At 37.6% G+C, this 23,212-nt stretch overlaps 1 protein-coding gene and 1 long non-coding RNA gene across 3 annotated transcripts; both read left to right on the top strand.

Annotated features, from left to right (window-relative positions):
- The first annotated feature begins 267 nt into the window (after window positions 1-267).
- LOC121424379 (ciliogenesis and planar polarity effector 1-like) lies at window positions 268-14,111 on the top strand. Of its 2 annotated transcripts, none has more exons than XM_041620045.1 (10): window positions 268-340; window positions 2,348-2,539; window positions 3,265-3,403; window positions 4,905-5,030; window positions 5,941-6,167; window positions 6,988-7,100; window positions 7,769-8,029; window positions 9,603-9,785; window positions 10,714-11,711; window positions 12,332-14,111. In XM_041620045.1, the coding sequence occupies exons 2-10, from the start codon at window positions 2,456-2,458 to the stop codon at window positions 12,589-12,591; spliced, it is 2,391 nt and encodes a 796-aa protein (XP_041475979.1). In that variant the 5' UTR covers window positions 268-340; window positions 2,348-2,455; the 3' UTR covers window positions 12,592-14,111. The 2 variants fall into 2 exon arrangements, with proteins under 2 accessions (XP_041475979.1, XP_041475978.1); XM_041620044.1 differs by having other exon boundaries at window positions 279-364.
- A 6,335-nt stretch (window positions 14,112-20,446) lies between these two features.
- On the top strand, window positions 20,447-21,713 carry LOC121423443. Its single transcript, XR_005971283.1, has 2 exons — window positions 20,447-20,490; window positions 21,585-21,713. It is a non-coding gene; the product is annotated as an uncharacterized LOC121423443 (long non-coding RNA).
- The last annotated feature ends 1,499 nt before the right edge of the window (window positions 21,714-23,212 follow it).

Raw genomic sequence — 23,212 nt, 5'->3', positions numbered from 1 at the left:
CCTCAAAAAGGAAGTAAAGATCGAAGAAAAACAACAAAAAATGCTTTTAACAGCTGATCCCCCCATTATGAAAAAAATCCCCCCATTATTTAAAAAAAAAAAAATTCTGCAACTTTTCAAATCTTAGATGGAGTTTCTTCAATCCTTCTCCAATATATTTTTTCATTTTTTTCGGGGCCATTTTTATGCTATATAAACCGGTATAATCAGGGTGTACTTCCTATACATACGGGCATGGGGGTTATCGGCATAATATCCCTAGGTTATATATTAGAACGAACATGACTAAAATAGCAATACAAGTTCGCGTAGTATCGAAACGTTAGTAGTCGAGCAATTAGTAAGTGAATTTCAAGGATTTAAGGTACTAAATTAGTTTTTTTTAGAGTTAGTAACCCCAATTATATTTGTCCTTGTGCTATAACGACAAGTTTAATGCGAATATCGGCAGGCTGAAGGCTGTAATATTAAAGGAAAATACTCTTCAGAAACCAGACTTCATAGTGTTCAGTCCCGTGTATTGCAGACAGCGTCTGTAAAAACTAGAAGTTTGTGTAGAATAACCTGTCGGAAAATTCGATACAGTATCTTTTGTATGATTTTGTTTTTATTCTAAACTATCTTTAGCATTATCCCAGTTTTAGTCATCGTCCATTCACTGCCGGGCAAGACTTCCATATGTCCCCTCCACTAAAATTGAAAAAAAATATGGAGGTTTATCAAGAATTAACATAGCCATGCCCATAGTAATTAGTATTAGTAGGCCTAGGCCTAGATTTTTCTACATCTAAGAGATTTAAGAAGGAAAAGTTGGATACATACCAAAATATGGCTTTATTCCATCAAAAATTTGAGTGTGTGTAATTGGCATCGGTTTATTTAGTCAGAAAAATAAATTCTCTTGGAGAGTTGACTAGTCGTATATTGGTTGATAACCGTTATGAAACCCATGGGCATGGCTTTCAACAATTCCTGCTAGCTTAGTGAGTAAGGCGACAGACTGGTCATGCTTCGTTCTGCAGCGAGAGGTTCGAATCCAAGTTCCCACCGGAAGTAAGAAGAAAAAAGAGAAAGCAAGGAGGGGGTTTTGGAGAAGTATTTTTTAAAATTAGTGGAGGAGACATATTGGAAGTCTTTCCCACTGCCATGACTGCCGTTTATCAGCGCTGGTGCCTAGTCTTGGGAATTCCATGATGATGTCTTTTAAATACTTTTGAGTACCGGTGGTATGGTGAGACTACCACATATCGACCACCTCTTTTGAAACTGACCACCTTGAGCGCGTTAAAATTATTGCGTATTACAAACGATACGCGCGGGAGAGTAGGTCAGTGTCCATAGAAACGGTAAGAATCGATTTTACGAGAAAAAAAGAAGCAACCAAAAGTAAAAATTTAGTAGAATTAATCAAAATTGTATTGACCAGACCCACTCACACTAAGTACTAGGTTAGTATATATACTAACCTCGTACAAAGGACCGTGTTTGACCCTGGATTTCGAAGTAGTTGGCAAACATCGCTTCATTGCTGAAGTAATATTTGCTGATACTCCTTCTAGCTACGCACCGGGGCTCTTTCTGGTAAGTAGCAATAAGTAACAGATTATAAACATAATTTGTACATATTAATCATTACAAAAAGAGCTAATTTCGCTTACCTCGGCCTCAAAAATGACTTCGCTTGTCTCTTCTACGGAAATATAAGGAAGCCCATTGGTGGCGCTAATAAATTTCACAACCTTGATTCAGCTCCTCGGTAATTTTATAACTGTCTAAATTCCTTGAATGCGCAATTCTTATGATTAATTTACTAATTATGGGCACCAATAAATGAAATGCCTTCAAAAACACAATTCAAGATTATTATTGGCAATGTTAACACTTTTTTGCAATTAATTCAAAAAGATAAGTAATAAAAAAAATGGAAAAAAAATATACGTGCCTGGAACGAAACCAGCAGTGTACACGAATGTCAATAATATGGTAGGTAATACGGTATACCAAAAATTAATGTTCCAATTTTTCCGGTTTGGAAGTGCCAAGTTCGGCGAACTTCCTTTCGGTTCGGCAGTTCGGTTACAGCACTATTTTGCATAAAATGTTGTAAAAAAAATTTCTTTGACAATATGCAAAATGTGTTGATCTAGATTTACAATCAGTTGTAAGATTAATTTTTAAAAAATTATTCAATACAGGAACCAATTTGTTTGATTATTGCATATAATATACAGTGTAATGTTAACATTCCATTTTCTGTCATTCACTACCCAAGTTGTCACTAGAGTTCAGATGAAGATACAAAACTTATGACAGTTGTTTTCATTATATTCCCTTGATGACGATGCAGGGCTGATGTTAACCACCACAGCATGGAGTCTGACAGGTTTCTTCTACTTCATCAACTCTGAGACAGACAGCAACAAGGTCAAAGGTTGTTATTGACCTCTATCCCAGCATGAGATTGGAATTAAAGGTCACTCACACTCCCAACTCAAAGTCCAAGAGACCATGGGAGAGATGGACATGGTTGGGGTCAAAGGTCAGATTTCTTCAGAGCTTTTATTTAAATCTAATCTTTGTAATGTTAGAAGATGTATTGGATAGAAATGTGGTTCAATGATAAACTCAACTTTTTCCTGGTTAAAGTTATTAAAGATATTCAGTGTATTGTCACTCTGAAGTGCACCTCTTCATAGTTTTATAATCAGATCTTCTATATAGAAATATGTTTCACTGATTAGCTCAACTTTGTTCAAGTCCTTTTGGATTCATTGATTTGAATAATTTAATGTCATTGTGAAAAGTGGTTGTTTAAAAAAGGTTTGTTCTCAATTCGTTTACATTGAAGTTGCTACAGATAATGATCAAAGAAATTGGCTTTCCATATTCCATTTGTTGTACATGTATTGTGTATTTAAAGTTGATTTTTATATCCATTCAAGAATCTAATCTTTTCCTTCAATCCCATTTCGCTAAACATGTAATTATTTATGCAGATAAATACTTCATATTAATGCAGATAAATACTTCATATTAACATGCTAGAGGAACTGTTAATCTAAAAAAAAATCTCATTTCAGAAGTTAATGCAAGTACATGTCAGTTCTTATACTTCATTTTGAAAACTTAAATGTACATCTAGCCTATAGTTTGCATAATTTACAATTAAATGTGAACATTGATTATTTCATTGTGTTATCCAGACATGTATACAGTATTGCATTTGTGGAATGTATTTCTACAATATCTTTGTTTTGTATGCAGACTGGTTCTTTGCTGCTCCTCGCACAGAACAGGATCAAGGTACTCAATCTTCAGGAGAGAGGGAGCAGCGTAAAGAAGAAAGTGACAAAGCTGAGTAGTCTTCAGAACAGTGCCATTATAACCAGTACAACTAGAGATGGTATGAAACATTTGATTACTATAGTATTAATCCTAATAAGACGGGGGGGGGGGGTGATTCAGTCACCTCAGCATTTTTCGCGCTAAACCCGCAGTGCAAATTTTTTACGTTCAAGTTTTGTGCAAATTTTGAGACCAAAATTGTGATCTCTGGTTTGCGGTTACACAACATTTTGTAAGTGCATGCAGACCCAAAATTGCTCAAGAACGTGAATTTGTGTACAAATCATGTGCAATGATTAGAAAAAAAATTAGTACTAATTAGTACTAAAATTTTACTAATACAATTTCATCTTGTTTATGGTCAAAATAAAGTCCCTGAGAATTGCCATTGAATAAACAAAAATGAACAAATAAAGAGCAAAGAAATACATAAGAAATTTAGAAGACAATAAAATACATTAAAAAATATGTACATTTGATCAGATTCCTATAAAATAGTCTGTGAACTCCAAATTAGGATTTTAGGGGCATTATTTAGTAAATTAGAGCAAACTTATGATTTTACGCATAAATTAGCATCATTTGTAATAATAGCATGTAATTAGTAATGCAATTTTTCACAGAATTTGAGCTTTTAGTTGTGTAGATTATGCCATGGATAATGCGCCAATTTTCAGTCTTCTTATGGATCATAAAAGCCCAGTCTATTTAGAGTTAAAAGCCAATGTACCAACAGAGCTTAAATCACTCCAAGGTCATGATTGACTTGTATACCCTATTGATTGGCTTCAGTTCCAATTTCCTTGGTCTTGGATATTTGTTTGTGCCCATTTAAATTCTCAATTTGTGCTGTAATGTAGAAACATGCCTTATATAGAGAAGTGTCTTACCCTATATTGACATGAAGACATGCAAGCAATCTAGAAACAATGTTTCCTTTTATATTTTTAATTGATTTAATTTCATGATGCCTTTCATGTCAACTGCTTCAGCATCAGAGAGTGTTATAGGCAGAGTCTGTGCCCTTAAACATCAACCTTCATCTTATCAGTTTCTCTGTAATTTAGAATGTTGAAATTTGATTGTGATTTGATTTGATTTGATTTATTTCTGCATACACATCAGTATCAGAATTACAAAAATACATATATACAATATACAAAGGTAATACATATAACAAAATAATATTAGTGATAGTCGCATAGTATAAATATTGTAAATAAATATCAACAAGATGTGTTATACATTTTTTCAAAACAAGATTATTTAAATGAATGCAGGAGACCGCCATCGTGAGCGATTTGGCTTGATGATGATGGAGGCCTCGTGGTGTTAGTATATACAGCATACAAATTGATTTCCTTTATGACTGTTATAGAAACTAATTGAAATTATTGTAATTGACAAAGTAAGTGGGTTATTGTAATTGAAAAAAATGTAATTTATTAAAAAGTAATTGTAATTGAACATTTCTTCAATTATGTAATTGTAATTGAAGAAAGTAATTGAGCCCAACCCTGAAGGGAATCCTTGTAATTCTAAGCTATTCTTTTACGCAGGCCAATATCTGTTAGGGTACCTGGAGTCCGGGGACATCTTCATTTGGAACAAAGATCAAGATACGCTAAGAACGGTAAAGGGACATCCCAGCATCAGTTTATCATCACCTGAAGAAACAGGACACAGTAAGAATGTTTACTTTCTCTTTTAGTATGTTCAATGATTATCATAACATCATGACACATGGTCATTAGCCCTTTTAGCCTTAATTGATCACATTGGCTTAAAACAGGGGTTCTCATGATGGTGATGATGGTGATGATGATGGTGATGATGATGATGATGGTGATGATGATGGTGATGATGATGATGGTGATGATGATGATGATGGTGATGATGGTGATGATGATGGTGATGATGGTGATGACAATGGTGATAACAGTGATGATATGATGGTGGTGGTGGTGGTGATGATGATGATGGTGGTGATGGTGGTGATGATGATGATGGTGGTGGTCATGGTGGTGATGATGATGATGATGGTGGTGGTGGTGGTGGTGATAGTGATAAAGATAATTATGATAATAACAATGACAAGGATGTGGAATAGGACAATCACTGATGATAATGACAGTGAGTACAATGATGATGATGATATACATCAATTTATGCAGTGCATTTAAGTATTCAAAGGTGTCATATACTTAATAAATGTATATTTCAATCGCTCGAAATATGTGTTAAGGTCAGGATGAACAGGGGCCCGTTTCATAAAGCTGTTTGTAAATGTAAGTTAAAAGTGACTTTAAGAACAACTGTTACACCTTTCTTGTGGTAAATGATATTCACCATTACATGTTCATTGGTGATTATTTAGAGCCTGGCAAAGGTTCACCAGTTGTTCTTAAAAGTTGCTCTTAACAGCTTTATGAATTACCCACCAGGTACATGTATAGTTGTGAGGAAAGATCAGGAAAGGATCCAAAGCCTTGGATGGACAGACAGAAAAGGTCTATTTTTTTAATTTAATGTTGGTAAAAGGCATACTAAATACAGTCATTGGCTGTACATGTATTTCTATTTTTCTCTCCGCAGAAAGCGAAAGCTTCAAGTTATATGCATCAAACGACTTAAACAACATCCTCCTTGTCAAAGGGCACAAATCCATCTACCTGTGGGAAATCAACCAACCAGAATCAGTGTTAAGATTAAGGGAGGCGGAGCTTAAAGGTACATGGTATCTGATTGGTGGAGACAAAGCACCTCTCCCAGGGGTTGACTCGGCTGAAGCTGTTAGTGATGCTGTGTTTATGGTGGATCCAGTAAGTTCTGGGGAGTGTTTCACGAAACAAATGGTCAGTGATATTCATGGACTAGTTTGTTATGAGCCACTCAAATGCTAGGATTTCAGTAGCTTATAGCAGTGGTCAGTGAAAATCATTGACTGTCTGTTTCGTGGAATGCTCATGTTCTCTGTGTTTCAAGGTGTTTTTTTGGTTTTTAATCATCTATTCTCCTAGACCTCAATCAGTATAAAATAGAATCCACTCTTTAGTGGCAAGGTGCTATCTTCTATTTAAATAAAATGATCCTCAAAATTTTCCCCCTAAAAAGAACAACACAGAAAACACCTGAAATAAGTAAATGAATTAACAAAATAACAATTATCATTTGTTAGTTTCCATGAATATTTTTCAATGATGTTTTCAATTAATTTTTATAAGATACCTGGTCCATATCTGGAGCCGCGGAAGTGGGGGGGGGGGGGTGGGAGGATGGCTGGTAGGGCTTCTGCCCACCCATTTTTTTCCAAATCCGTGTACAAAAATGTAAAAATGACGACATTATTGTGATTTTTGCATGGTCAGCCCCCCCCCCACTTTGGAAACCGTTCCGCGGCCACTGCATATTTACCTGACGTTTATCACACTTTGTAATGAATACTTGTCATTGGAGTATATTTGTATATTTTATTTTTTATGTATCTCTTCATTGTGATGATAAAAATGGTTGATACAGTGAGAAGTTTGTTTTAATACGTCTTATGTTATGCAGTTATGTTTACATGTGTAATGCATTTTCATGTTTCCTCTACAATACAATTTGTTATTCAAAAACCAATGCAATATTACCTTTGTACAGGTATTGGGGAGAAGCTGTGTGTGGTCAGCAGTGTTCTACCAGGGGGATGATATCCAAATCTCTACAGTACTTGTCAGGTGGTTTGAACCTTGGCACCATGAAGGCATGCACAGGTGAGGTTCAGTGGTTAGGTGCCTGTCAAAAAGTATATATTTATCCGACGGGGGTGGGGGGCGGGAGAGGTAGTACAATTATGCTAATCTGATCTGTACCAGTGGACAATAAGAAATTATTGGTCACTATATTCTAGAGTTTTTTCTTTGGAAATATATTTCAGAATTGGAGATGGACAAATTGTAATCCTGAATAGTGGCAAAGAACCAAGCCATGTTCTTGCTGTATACAGTATATGTATTTCATGAAACTTTTATATTAGTGCAGATAATGTTTCTTTTAATTTCAAAGTAGACATTTAGCTCATTTTTTCAGTGGTACAGTACATATACTTATTATATATCTGTAGGTAGAAACAGGCAGTTGCAAAGAAGAATATTTTATTACATTTGGCTGAAAACTTTTTAGAAACATTTAATTCTATCCTTCTACAAATTACATCTAGATTTCTTTAAAAAGGTGTTGGTTTGCATTTATAGGAATGAAGTGCTTATTAATTTGAATATCAACAAATTCTCTTTGAAATGAAGTAATTTTGTGAGCATGGTAACAGCATTTGCCATCTGTAAAAAAATTTTTTTTATTAATTCTATGAGGGAATATAACATTACCTTGTAGTTTTCATCAATATCATCATTTCTTCTTAAACACCCTGTCTCTTTCCCAGGTATCCTTCATTCTCTGTACGCTGGCTCTCAAGCAAACATTCCATCCGTAGTCTGTCGCCATCTAGCTGGCCAGTCAACCACCACGGTGCCCTGGTGGCCTCCTACAACAACTCTGGTCGTGTCCTTGCCGTGGCCCTCAACCAGCGGTCGCCCCACGAGGCCAAGATGGCCTTCATTTCACCCCTGACTGCTGCAGCTACCGTTGTTGATTTGAAGTCCTGTGGCTGTAAAGCCAAGCGTCCCCATGCTGATCATGTGAAGTAAATTGACATTGTCATCCAACTTTGAAGTTTGAGTACTGTTTGATTTGAATACTTTTTATATTTCAAAAACTTGCTCAAAAGATTGTGTATTTTCCCCTAATTTCATCAGATTTCACCCTGTCATCACCCAAGCCAAGCGTCCCCATGCTGATCAAGTGAAGTAAATTGACATTGTCATCCAACTTTGAAGTTTGAGTACTGTTTGATTTGAATACTTTTTATATTTCAAAAACTTGCTCAAAAGATTGTGTATTTTCCCCTAATTTTATCAGATTTCACCCTGTCATCACCCAAGCCAAGCATCCCCATGCTGATCATGTGAAGTAAATTGACATTGTCATCTAACTTTGAAGTTTGAGTCCTTTTTTGATTTGAATACTTTTTATATTTCAAAAACTTGCTCAAAAGATTGTGTATCCCCTAATTTTATCAGATTTCACCCTGTCATCACCCAAGCCAAGCGTCCCCATGCTGATCATGTGAAGTAAATTGACATTGTCATCCAACTTTGAAGTTTGAGTACTGTTTGATATGAATACTTTTTTATTTTCAAAACTTGCTTATAAGATGTGTATTTTTCCCTTTTTTATCAGATTTCTACATTACCCTGTCAGAATTTAGTTATTGTAGATGAGAAGATAAATATTGATTGGAGTAAAGATATAGCATGAGGTCTTCTTTCATGAATAGGATTTGGGTGGTTTTTCCACTTGCCTCTGTGGAAATCTTGAAATTAAACCAAGAAACATGAAACTGTTAAAGTCTTTTGACCACCTTTATTGAAGGACAACTTGTCTATAAAGACCACAAGTTTGGTTTACCTGGAGCAATGTTACTGAAACTCGATACTTAAGACCACTTTTTATTCCCTTTGGTGATCTTATGATAACAAATTATATGCAATGTTTATATAGTGCTGCATACCACTACCCTGGCTTAATACAGCTACCCTCATTGGATGCTGAAGCATTCAAGGAATTACTTCCTACTGGGTACATGCTTTATGGAGAGTGGGCAATGTAGATTTTGCCTTGCCAAAGGTCGAGAGTGTTGCAGTGGGATTCAAACCTCCATCTTTATGATTCAAAGTCTGGAGACTTATCCACCGAGCCACATGTGGGCCATTCTTGGTCATGTGTGTGACACATATTATGACAAACCGTGATTATAATTAGCTAGAAATCTAAACATTTTAGAGATTCACAACTAATTTTGATGATTTTGAAAGGAATTTCATAATGAAATCAAACTTTCAAAATCATGCTTCTGTGTGAAGTCACACACATGACCCACTTCTTTTTACCTCTGACCTTAAACCTGCATATTGGAGACAGCAAAATATATTTTCAAGTGATATCTGACTAAACATGTTAATGTATAACCCTTAAATTACTAAATCTCTCAAATTTTTAGATTTATAACTATTGGAAGTCAAGATTTGTCTTAATTTTGGTCACACATGTGAACAAGAACGGCCCATGTTTCATCAGTAACTCATGTCATAATGGGCGACTGCGTGGTCACCTGTAACTGTAACTTGTGTTACAATTCTTTATTGTCTCCCCTACAGAACGTACTGGCTATCAGACATGAACTGGACACACAATGACTTGTTTCTTGTCTGTATCACCAAGCGCGGTGCTGTGGCCGTCTTGCCTCGTCTCAGTGAACCCATACTCCTGCAGTGTGAGGGTTGTTCAGTGGAGCATTCTCCAGCCTACTTCTTGCCACTTCTCAATCTCATCACAGTCCTGTAAGCCTTTAGCACACAAATTTAAACCTGGGGGGTGTTTCATAAGGTTTCAAGTTTGTCCTAAATCCTGACACGTCATGCGCACATGATGTTCAACATATAATCTGATTGATGGATACGTGGCAGTGCGCGTCCCTGCACATATGACCAATACCATGAGTTACATGTATATACCGTACGCAGCTGGGAATTTAAGTGAATATATCACTCTTTCATCTGGTGAAACACCCCCGGCCCTCGGTTTCTTGAATTTCCTTGAATCTAGTTTTTAGTCAATTGAATAAAATGATTTATAACATAGGAGGTTTTGCAATATAGTAGATCCAGAGCAAGGTTTATGGAATGGGTTTTATGATTATTATTCAGATTCGAAATTGTAGTCCTTTCTGTCCGGCCCTCCGGTAAGCCCAAGATGACGAGGCCTAAGGTACTGATTTCACATGTCTCATTAACCCATTACAACAGATGTTCTATGAGTCAAATAAAAATGCCCTGCTTTGGGCGTATTGTGAGAGCTGTTTCTTTCCATTCAGTAGTCCATTTTGTAAATGTTGTCTTATTTCAGTCATATCTGTGCTAGATAGTGTTGTAAGATAAAGCAAAAATGTTATTTTGTACTTGTTAGTGCTTGGTTTGTTGTTTGATGAAAATTTGTCAGATTTTCCTGTTGTAGGCATTATGTAAATATTTGTAGTTATCAAATACTTAACACTGATATTCACAGGACAAGGCTGAAATAATTATGTAAGATAGAGGATATACAAATTCATATAACATTTTTTTAATTCCAGGTAATGTTGGGAAAAGCAGCTGGGGAAAACCTGTTTCTTCTGTTCTCATTCAGTAGTTTTTTTTTGGTTGTATAATTGAAAGACAAAAAAATAATTATGAAATGAAAATGTTGACATCCAATTTTTCTTGACTACAGAAAGCCAAGTTCTCTAAGTGGTGACCGTCCGCCATCCCCTACCAGCTCCCTTACATCGGAAGCGGATGAAGGACGGCAACGCTTCTCTGTCTCGTGCCATTCATCCAGTCCCTTGATCCTCTGCTCTGATGGGTATCTAGGACTAGTCTTGGAGTTTCCTGCTGACCTGACCTGCTCTAGCATCCTTGGTGATTACCTGAGTGAGGGTGCTACAGCACTGCACCTCATCTACTCCGCACGCGACCTTGGGCCCGTTGGCCTTGGATCGTTACGACGTGAACCTACAAGCCCCAACCTACAGTCGGCACAGCATCGGACGTTCTCAAACATGATCGACATGCTTGCGACTGCTGATAGTTTTGGGTTGGAGAGTACACAGAGCAGCGATCTTGGACACCGTGGACAATTTGGCAATATGACCTCTGGGAGGTTATTGTTTGATGATTCTGCCATGATGTCATCGACCCAGTCCCTAGGTTTCCTACCCATGGGGAATCATAGCATAGAGTCATTGATTCAGTGGACCCAGATGGCTGCTCTCAGTGCTTGGGGGGTTGGAGTCAGCCATGCGGGACCTTGGAACGCCCGCCTTGAATATCTCATGCAATACACCATCAAGGTTTTCATGGCTTTGTTCTGGATACTTCTTCGCAAGGATGAAGACATCAAGCTCCCAGCGCAGACACGAAAGAGCATCAGTGGGGCTGGGGATGGTGCAATAGATCAGAAACTCAATAAGGTGCTATCTCTTTACAAAGCCATTCTGGTGTCTTCTCTATGGGACTCCTTTGGGAGCCACTCTATGTACTCGTATCTTCGCTTGACCCGCTCCTTGGTCAAGCGACTCCTCAAGGGACAGGTGTGCGATCAAACTAGTATGACAAGGTGCTGCATTGCGGTGCTTCACACTTCTGAACAAGTTCTGACTCAAGTCTACACCAGGAGACCGATATCAGAACCTTCTTGTGATCTTTCTCTTCTGAGCTTCCATCCATCTGGTATGTAAGAAATGTGTATGAAAATACCCTGACATTGAGACAATGTGAACTTGCTCTATGCTGCATGATTTCCCCCAGTAAGAATAGGTTTAAAAAATAAAATTGATTCTGTATACTCTCCTTGGTCAATATTTCCTCCTAGCAGTTGTACCAAATAATTTGAATCACAGACATACTGGATGTTTCATGTTTTATGTACATGTACTATTCCTTCTCTCACATCTAATCTATTATAAGTGAGAGGATTTAATTTCCCAATCTTTTATGAGCCATTGAATGACTTGAAAGATAAAGAGCCGGAAGGCGCACTGCAATCAATTAATGTAATATGGACCGAAAGAGATGAAATCTTGAAGAAAAGAAATAGAGCCAAAAGTAAACAATACAATTGAGGTGTGAAAGCTCAGTAGGTAGAGTGGCGGTCTTGTAATCCGGTGATATGCGTTCGATATCACTATTTACACTGTGGTCTGAGAGGGACCTGGAATTTTACTTTTTCCTCCCAAAGACTGTGTTTTAGACTAGAATAGGGTCCAGATGCTCTTCGTAATTACAAAAAATGTAGAAGTATTTAAATATATCTGGATAAACACAAAAACATGTTTCTTATTTCTTCACAGATACTGTTGAACATGCCCTAGCTGGCCAAAGAATGCACAGTCTTGCCATCATGCCTTCAAGATCGTCCACCAGAAAACGTAGACAGGTTACTCAGTCTGAACGAGCGGGATCAAGAACAGAGGGGCCAACCAAAAGCAGAAGCAAGAAAAGAGAAACGAGAAGTGAAACGTCCTCTGTACCTGCTCCAGAGAAGGTCCTTGCACCATCCCAGGGTGGGAGAGCGCCCTTACCACTAGGTGGCGCTGTCAGCGTCAGGTAAGTAATTTTCCAGTGTTGATTCATTTTCTCAGCTGTTCTCACACTGTTCTGCATGTTGACATAACAACCCATGGATATGCAGAGCTTCCACCTAGTATTGATTTTTAGTATTTATTATTGAAAAGTGGGAAAAATATTGATGATTTCTTGTAAAATGCTGATTTTCTTATCGAATATCAATTTTCTCACCAAAATACTGATTTTCAGCTTTAAGATACTGAAATGTTCTTGGTCAGGTTGCCAGCTCTTTAGTATTTTCCAACTTATGTACTGTATCCATTTATCAATCTCCTTTATGTACATTCCTATATAATTTCCATACCTTCTTATTCCAAAAGATCAAGTTATAATCCAAATGCTGTTGATATGATTATCAGTAAAATCATGACCTCAAGTTAAACCATTTCCTGTCTCCAAATATCGCTTGGCGTACTGTATTCACACATGGTTTCAATTATAGATCTAGATCTTTTCCTTTACAAGGGTATGCATCAACCAGTGTGTTTATAATGCAAATTCATTTTAATAGGATCTACCTGAATAATTAGTTCACGTTGGCGGAACCTTTCCTTATCCTGTCTATTTTCCCTCTCCTATTTTCCGGTCATTTCCTGGAGACTTTTTGTCAAGGCCATTTTCTTATCTCTTTCTCCTTTTCCAATGTTAGCCGTTCTGCTAGCTGAGCCAAAATGACAGTGGAGAGTTTTAGGATATATCACTTTTATTTGATATGAAAACAAAGGGTAGTACAAAGAAAGTTTGTCCAGGGGATCGTGTCAAGAAAGGACTTGTAGGACGTTTCATCTGACAAGTCCTGTTTTAATGCGGCCGTTTCCATAGTATCAATGCCTCTCGACCATTCAAATTCAAGGAAAGTTGTCAGATCTGACAAGTGATTGGACAGAAATAGTGATAAACTTTCCTCAGGTTACTTGTTTTTTTTAGGAAAAAGTACAGGACTTATGTTATAAATAATGATTACAGATTAACAATTTTCTGATATTAAAAAAAAGAGAAAAGATAAAAGGAATTGGCTTAGGGGTGGTGAGAGCACAGGCTAGGCATATAGGAGGCAGTGTTGATTGGTGCCATGACCACCGCCTTACAAACTGAGCCTGACATCGTCGCTATGTATATATGCAATTTGGCGATAGCAGAAAAGAAAATATAAATAGTATCGTGAGCACTTCTTTACAAATCTTTACAATCTTCAAAATAATACATGCACTGAAAATGTGACTGATTTTACAGTAACCAATTAATTGGCACTACCCTACATGTATGAAATATTTCACCAATGAACTGCTGGAGAATGGATGGAGGGATTGGTAAGTGGAATGACTTTGCTAAAATAAGAGTACATCAACGATAAAATGATATGTTGCCTTTACCAAGCATCATGTCTTTTACATAGATGTATCAAGTAGATAGATACAATACAACAGAAATATTATTCTGCAGCTTATCTTGTTTTATACCATAATTGATTGTTTTCTCCTTTTTGAGGTAAATATATACATGTACATGAAACATAAAGCAAGTAGTTATGTCTTTTTCCTTGTTGTGACTGCAGCTTATAAACATGTATCACTTGTGAGATGTTTTAAAACATCACATCTCTAGAAAAAAAGAAAAGGTAGTTCAGAAAAACAATCTATATGAGTGTTAAGAAGTAAATAACATTCTCTTGCCCAGAAATATTTCTCGACTGCCATTATTCTAAAATACAGCTTTTTCTGCCATGTTTAATTTTTTTAGTTACAAGGACAGTATGCACATTGTTTTGCAAGCAATGATGATAAAACTGCTGTGTCATTTTTATTTTCATGATATGCCAAGCATCACTCAATCATTGATATACATTATAACTATCAAAATTGCACATTAAAGGTCATTTTGAAAAAGAATCTATATGGAATTAATGAAACAAACCTCCCTTGGGATCTCTTTAAACTACGTCAGCACATCCAAGGTTTATGATGTGAGATTTATTTAATAAGAAATAGAATGAAAAGAGAGATAGGAACTAAAAATCAAGGACAAGAATGTATAAAGGAAATTGTTAGAAGCATTTGAATGATATCTCTAGGCACTCAGCACTCCCAAGGCTGGATGACATTGTCCCAGAAAGAAATATGAAATGAAAAGAGAGAATATTCATGTAGGAAAGAAAATCCACACAATAAATCTTAAAGGGAATCTCCTAAAGATGGAAAGGTGTTTAACTTATGTTCATCTCCTTGAAAAGAATGCTACAGATCTACTGAAAATGGTTGCCCTTCAGATGCCATTTGAAATGTGATAGAGAACATCTGAAATATTTAAGCCAAACGTGTGTGTAGTCCCACACATTTTTTTCTTTGGAATGTGCATGTGACTCACAAGCAAAAAAATGGAATGTTAAAAGGCTTGCTGTAGAAGTTTCATTATATTGTAGATGCAATTTACTGGGTTGAAAGCCATAAATTGTAGTTCAATATAAGCAGACAAAAAAGTTGATTTCTTATTTTGGTGTTTCCCAAGTCTTACCCAAATTCCTAGGTGCAGTATTTATTATCCACCTTTTTGCAGTCACTGTGACACAATTTCTTCACATTTCAATCTTGTCACCATGGAGTGTCTTGTGAAACAAACAGTGAGTGATTTTCACAAACAAATTTTCTCTTTAATAGCCAATCAGATGTAAGGATTTTAGTATCATGTAAAATAGTCAGTGAAAATCAATTTTTGTTTCGTGAAATGCTCCCTAGAACTGTTTATCCTTTGAAGGTACAGATAAGAGAAAAAATAACTTCTATAAACTAAAGAAGACAAACAGAAAATATAAGAAATGAGAAGTGAAAAAAGTTACAGAATATCCCTTTGAGCAAAGTATAGAACTTTTTCATTGGACACACCTACATATATTGCTTTGGCCAAAAGAAATGTTTGTGCTAAGAATAGAATGAACACCGCCTGGAACTAGAAAGTTCGCAACATCGATACTCCCTCCATGCAAGCTTGGTTGTTGATTGATTGCATTTAGTTGGAGGACATATTGGATTTAATCGTTGTTATAAGCCACTTCAATTTATAAATACACTTCTCCATAACTATCCTTCTCCACAATTTATTCACCTTTTATCAAGATAACACACCTAGCTCAGATAGCCTCTTACTCAGACTTTGCTTTCAATTGCTCTTCATCCATTTATAATTTTTTGTTGCTTTGATTGTGCATTGTTTTACTTTGTTTTATCCAAATAAGTTTTGACACTATTTGATTCCTTTTTGTTCACTTTATTATTTTTTTTAAATGGTGGGAGGGACAACGTTGACAATGTTGAACCATGCTGTAAAGGAATGATGGCGGGGGCGGTGGGGGGGGGGTTAATTAAGAAAAATGTACCTCTGTCGAAACTTTCAAAAATCTTCTAAAAACTTTGTTATTTAACTCTTAGCTCTTTATGTGCCTTGAGCACCCTACAGAGTGGATTTGGCGCTCTACAAGTCTCATTATTATTATTATTCATTATTATTATCTTGCACTTTTCCCTAAAATAAAGGAGGCATAATGGGAGTAGTTTATCCATTCATTGGCTCTTTTTTTGGAGGGGATGAAGGGTTTACAGTAGGTGTAATTAAGACAATACTGATTTTGATTTCTACCATCATTTGCAAAAGATTACATGTAGGACCACCTGTTAATTTGTGCGTATACATAAAGTACATGTATATTATTGTAATATATACCGGTACTGTAATAGTTGCATTGAAAATAGACCCTTATAATATTTGTACATGTAGGTGTTGATTCTGTTTCTGATTTGAATGGTTAACCCTATCTAGGCCGGGGGGGGGCCTCCGAGGCCCCCCCTCAACGAATCGCGCGATATTTTCGCCATGCGAAATTTTTTGACTGCGCCACTCGCTGACTTTTTACTTTCAAGTCTTGCACAACTTTTGAGACCAATTTTGCGTCACCCGGGTACGTGGTTCCAAAACTACGCAACATTATGTAAGTGCATGTCAGACCGAAAATTGCTCAAAAACGTGATTTCGTGTACAAAGTCAATGCAAATTGTGTTTTCAACCAAAATTCATAAATGTATGATTATTTTTAGTTTTTCTAGTCTAAATATATTCATTTTATGCTTTTTATGATCACAGAAGAGTCCCCAACAAATTTCATTGAAAAAACAATGAAAAACAAAAGGTAAAAAAAACAAAGAAATACATAAGAAATTGCAAAAACAATATAATACATAAGAAAATGATTTGATATCACAATTTCTTTCATGTACACTTGCTAAGGACACCACAAAGAGTGTCTATACCAAAAATTAGTACATATAGAGCTTTATTTAGGGAGTTAGAGGGAAAGTATGATTTCGCATACTAATTACGCATAAATTAGCATAATCACTTAATAGCGATTCGCATGAAATAAATTACTATACAATCTTGTAGATTATGCCCCAGGCAACCCGCGTGCCAATTTTCGGAGCGATCGCGCGGTCGACGGCCGAGATCTTAGGGGGGGGCCTGGGAGGCCCCCCCCCCGGCCATAGGAACTCCCAAAATACCCCGGCCTAGATAGGGTTAAAGGGAAATTGGTATAACGTAATTGTCCAATAGCTTGATTAACCATTTGTTAAAAAAATGTTCAGCTATTGGTCAATTTTTTCAAACTAATTTCCCTTTAAACTTTCAAATCAAACAAAGAATCGACACAAGCAAAGAATGGAGTCAGTTTTTAATGAAACTGTTGCAATGTATTAAATCATATACATGTGCTCTACACACTTTCAGATGGTCTTAAATTTTTGCAAATGGCGGTAATTTGGAAGAAATATTCAAGTTCATAAATTATATAATTTAAAAAGCTAGGAAATAGGATATGAGGCTATGTTCAAGGCTGTTTCTCAAGCTTGTCCTTGGTTGGAGGCTTGCCAGCTTGGATTTGGATTCTTTTATTCTTGTGATTCATGATTTTCAACAGTTCTTTAATCTTCTAGAACATATAAATCTCGTGCTCCTAAAAATATCCCCCATGTCCCCCAGAAATAATCTGCGCCAGCACATTGATATCGCTGACTCTGTTTGGCCAGTAGACAAAGGAAAAAATTAAAAAAACCTTGGATGTATTTGATTTCAGAGCGAACATTGTTTCTTAGATTTGGGTAAAACTGTTCATTTGCAACAATTTCTCACATTGATAGTTTCCTTTTCCCAAACACGAGTATTTTATAGTTGCAAATTAAAAGTCATTTAGTTGTGACTTTCATCTTGTAATTATTTTTTGTCCGTTTATTATATCTTTCATAATTCACAGACCACTATCTGTCTGCATATTCTTGATTTATCCCCTCTTTCTCCAAATATATCTTTCTAACTTCCGTTCTTCTATTTCCTCTCCCCCTGGTACACTTCTATCTTGCTTAATCTCACCCCACCCACCATCTTACTTCCTCCATTTTTCCCCCTCCCTCTTCTCCTTCTCTTCTCACTTGCCCTAATTTCATGTCATCCCTTCTTCAAATGTGGAGGGGAGAAGGAGCATTTTGGTTTTTGATAAACCTTGTCAATGTTCATGATCTATTTTACCCCTGTAGCTTATGTCATATCGGACACTCCAAGTTTTTCTGGTTTAAACCTACAAGTGACTGGACAGTGAATTTAATTGCGATTCTTGCGATAAGACCTGATGGGCGTTTCATAAAGCTGTTTGTAAGTTAAGAGTGACTTTAAGAATGACTGATGATCCTTTCTTGTGGTAAATGGTACACATCAAAATGTTCATTTGTGATTGGGATAGTGTAAAAGAAAGGTTCACCCTCCTGGCTCTGACTACAGACAAGGTGACTTTGCACCCCAAAACATCATCCAGCTATGCATGAAAGCTTGCATAACGTCACGTAATCATATTTGTAAAACACTACCCTGGTCCATTCACCACACAATTGGACGCGCCCCTGCAGCCCCACCCCTTGCGTGACCTTGTCTCATTATTGCCCCCCTTTATTACCCCATCTAGAAATCCTTCTTGTACCTCTCTCGATACCCCCTGATGACTCAGACCAATTATGAGTTAGATGTGAAGAGATCAAATTGATATCATCCTGTTTTGAGCTTACCAAATATTATCTGTCACCGTATGATCATGAGTTATCATGTCTGCCCTGGAGGGTTCATCAGAAATGGGGGAAATCCCAGGTTTTTCAACGTTTGCAAAGTCCTTGACACATTTACACGTAGCACTTATGAATTATGCACGTTTATGAAACTGTATATTTTTGTATGTGTTTAAAAGAGAAAAGACAAAAGTTTCATGAAAATAAGACATCCACCTTAATACCGATTCTGTCATATCTCTGAGAAAAGAGGAAATATAAAGAAAAGACAATGTTCAGAATGTCATCCTAGGATTTGATTTCAGTAAAATGCCCCAGTTCAAGGTACAGGTACATCTATTGGGCATGAGGATGAGGCTCAATGGGTCAATAGATACTGTGCCTCAATTTCATTGTTTTAAAGCAGAAACAGACCAGCATCTGCAATAGCAATAAAGCAATTTCAACATCCAAAGTCCTCAACTACCTAAATCTGGCCAGGTTTCCTACCCATAATGCACCATTCTGAGAAGTGTAGTCTTGTGATATGGACCCACCTGAATGACATGCTCATTCACTACCCAATACATTTAAAAACTTTCCACAGTAATTAGGTTTCTAAGAATCCAAAAAACAGTAATCCACTCTCAAAAATGTTGCTATACAAATAATAGTCTTCTCATTCTCTATATTGTAATAGTTATCTCCAAATGTATATTTTAAGACCAAGGGCCCGTAACACAAAGCTTACACTGTAGCAGTGATCGTATAATATTTTTCTATGATTGATTGCAATGACAACAATGTACAATCAAACGTAAAAATCGAGTGTACGATTAATCGCTAACCTTTGTGTTACAGGAGCCAGGTATTAACACACAGGAGACCACAGACAGTGTTGGTCAGATTTCTTTCCTTTTTTTAATACATTGAATGGGTCTGATCCATAGGACGGCCCAATTCCTTTTATGCATCTTTGAGGAGGCGCGATAGCTCACTTGGTAGAGCGGGGATTGGTATTCTGGTGACCCAGGTTTGATTCCCACTTAGTGCGCTAGTGCCCTTTGGTAAAGCATTAATCCTCATTACCAGGTCCCTCAGAGAGGACCTTAAGCCGTCAGTCCTCTGGTTGCTTGCTTGCTTACAAGCATTCATGCTTTCTTATACCCCCATCTCACTAAATGGCGATTCCGCTGCGATCGTCAAAAATCGACAAAGCGTGGTATATCGTAGCTTGAACGTGGCTTGATCTTTTCAATTTTCTCCGTCGTACCTTGATCTTTTCTGAAGCGGCAAGGATCGCCACCATCTTCCTGGTCGCCACAAAATTTTGAACATGTTCAAAACTTACGTAGCGAGATCGCGGAGGTGCTAAAGCGCATCATAATCGAGTCAAGAGCGTATTACAAACGACATATTCGTAGCTGTAACGAAGCTCCAACGCACAAAGCGTGGTAGAAGCGCATTAAAAGCGGCACCGATTGCCCGTGTTTTTCAGGCCCGTTCCCAAGACAATTCTGCTACGCTGCTTCCGTTTACGAGGCGACTGCCTTGCGCTCGACACGCTTCACACCGTTTCCACCACGACGCTTTCCCTTTGGGTGGCATGTGGCACACGTTCTCAGCCCGCTGCAGGCATTCGCGTTGCGCTTTTGCTGCGCCGCTGATGACTGGCCAGCGATTGAGCAGCGACCGTCTGCGCTGCTATGAAACAACGTGCCGATGGTAGCGGATTATCACATTTTCAACAGATTACGAGGCGACACCACGACGTTTTCAAATATACTTCCCAGAAAAAGGACCAAAAAGTATGGAAGCTTAAAAGTGCCACCGAGATGTTGAAATAATTATCTCGGGAAGTCGACATCTTGATAGCAAAAGATAAGATGACGAGATCCCAGATCTCATCATGTCGACATCTTTTAGAAGAGATGATGAGATGACAAGATCCCGGATCTCATCATGTCAACATCTTTTAGAAGAGATGATGAGATGACAAGATCCCAGATCTCATCATGTCAACATCTTCTGGAAGAGATGATGAGATGACAAGATCCCGGATTTCATCATGTTGACATCTTTTAGAAGAGATGTTGAGATGACACGATCCCGGATCTCATCATGTCAACATCTTTTAGAAGAGATGTTGAGATGACAAGATCCCGGATCTCATCATGTCAACATCTTTTAGAAGAGATGATGAGATGACAAGATCCCGGATCTCGTCATGTCGTCATCTTTTAGAAGAGATGATGACATGACAAGATCCAGGATCTGATCATGTCAACATCTTGTAGAAGAGATGATCAGATGACAAGATCTTCGATCCATGATCATGTCATCTAATCATCTCTTCTTAAAGATGTAGACATGACGAGATCCAAGATCTTGTCATCTCATCATCTCTTCTACAAGATGTCAACATGATGAGATCCGGGATCTTGTCATCTCATCATCTCTTCTTAAAGATGTTGACATGATGAGATCCGGGATCTTGTCATCTCATCATCTCTTCTACAAGATGTCAACATGATGAGATCTGGGATCTTGTCATCTCATCATCTCTTCTACAAGATGTCAACATGATGAGATCCGGGATCTTGTCATCTCATCATCTCTTCTTAAAGATGTTGACATGATGAGATCCGGGATCTTGTCATCTCATCATCTCTTCTACAAGATGTCAACATGATGAGATCTGGGATCTTGTCATCTCATCATCTCTTCTACAAGATGTCAACATGATGAGATCCGGGATCTTGTCATCTCATCATCTCTTCTAAAAGATGTCGACATGATGAGATCTGGGATCTCGTCATCTTATCTTTTGCTATCAAGATGTCGACTTCCCGAGATAATTATCTCAACATCTCGGTGGCACTTTTAAGCTTCCATAAAAAAGGGAAGCTGCCCTATCTGTTATGCCGGCGGTCCAAGAGGAAGCGAACAAGAGGTTATGGTGGTGGTAGAGGAGGAGGAGGAAAAGGAGGAGGTATAGTAGGAAGATAAAAATCTAACTGCTGAGCCAGCTTGAAAGAGAGAAAAAAAGACGCTCGCATGTCTTGATGACGAAATGGGTTACCTCCGCAAAAATATATAAATTGAATATGTTTTAAAAATAGAATGAATTCTAACTACAGTGACAGTAAACAATATTAAAATTTTAATGATTCGATCACTGATGTATTGATTGGAAAAGCACACTTTATGGGGATTCTGGCATTGTGCCCCCCCCCCCCCCCCCTTATGAGTGCTCTCACATCAGTAGACTACTTCTTGAAAGCAAATTTGAAAGGAATTTACCTAACAATTTTGAGTGACAAACTTTTGTGGAAAAAAATAAACAAAATATAAAACATTTTTATGCTCTTTTATGAAATTCTGGATGCATCCCTCATATTAACTATTAGGCTCATCGACATCTTTTGAGTGAAATTGTAATATATATTGTATATTATGACTTAAGTGACAGCCAGGATCGGACCCAGTATCTTTTGGGCCTCCTCCTACTGTCCTCGTATCAGGTCCTCGTATTCAACTTCTAATTGAAGTTGTTGTATAATGCTAAGATGTATAAGTCCAACCAAATTCTGGACATCCATCTTGGTCGGAGGTTGGCAATCGACTGAAAAATGTCTCATGTGCCGCGATCAATATGCCGATTGCTTGAAATCGTTTCAAGAGCCCATCATGAACGTAACACAATCGTTCCATTCGTAGCACCACCGTACCGAGGTCCTAATTAGCGTATGGGCCTCGTTGTACGGTCGCTTTGATCGCAGAAGCAGCGCATCACATCTGCCTCAAATCGCAGCAAGAGAGTGGCAGCGTCGTACTACCAGCGTATTACCATCGCCTTCAGCGCAGGTCCGTCGCAGTGAAGTTGTAGTGCAATCGCCTCGCAGGCTAAAAATAGAATTCGAGGACGATTCTGCTACGCTTTGCGGGATTTTAATCAGATCGCCATGGTCGCCTTGGTCGCCATGATCGCCATCCTAGTGAGATGGGGGCCTTAGCAATCAGATATAAAAATCACCACCAATACAAATACTGTACATACCACCCCATGCCATCCCCTATGACCTGGTGGGTGTTTCATAAAGCTGTTCATATTAAGTTAAGAGCAACTTTAAGAACGACTGGTGATCCTTTCTTGTTTTAAATGGTATATTCATTGGCGATGGTTAAGCGTGTAAGAAAGGATCACCAGTTGTTCTTAAAGTCGCTGTTAACTTATATGAATAGCTTTATGAAACGGACCCTGCTTTTTTCTGCTCCCCCACTATGTTCTTACAAATCATCATTTCCTTCAAACCTCACTGTCCCAGTCCCTCTTAGCACTTTTGCAAGAAAATTATCTAGTGTCGCTGCTATCTTATCACCTCCTGCACGAGATGTTAATGTTAATGAAGCTTTGACAAGAATATCAAAGTTGTGATCTTAATACGTGCTATGGGCTTGCTGACACCTGTCAATTGCTAGACCTAGTTTATTAACAGTCTATTGACATAGTCAGGTGGATACATGTAG

This window comes from Lytechinus variegatus, chromosome 11 (genome assembly GCF_018143015.1).
Source record: "Lytechinus variegatus isolate NC3 chromosome 11, Lvar_3.0, whole genome shotgun sequence".
Classification (NCBI taxonomy): Eukaryota; Metazoa; Echinodermata; class Echinoidea; order Temnopleuroida; family Toxopneustidae; genus Lytechinus; species Lytechinus variegatus.
The sequence above is the reverse complement of the archived record's forward strand: the minus strand, read 5'-3'. Positions and strand labels throughout refer to the sequence as shown.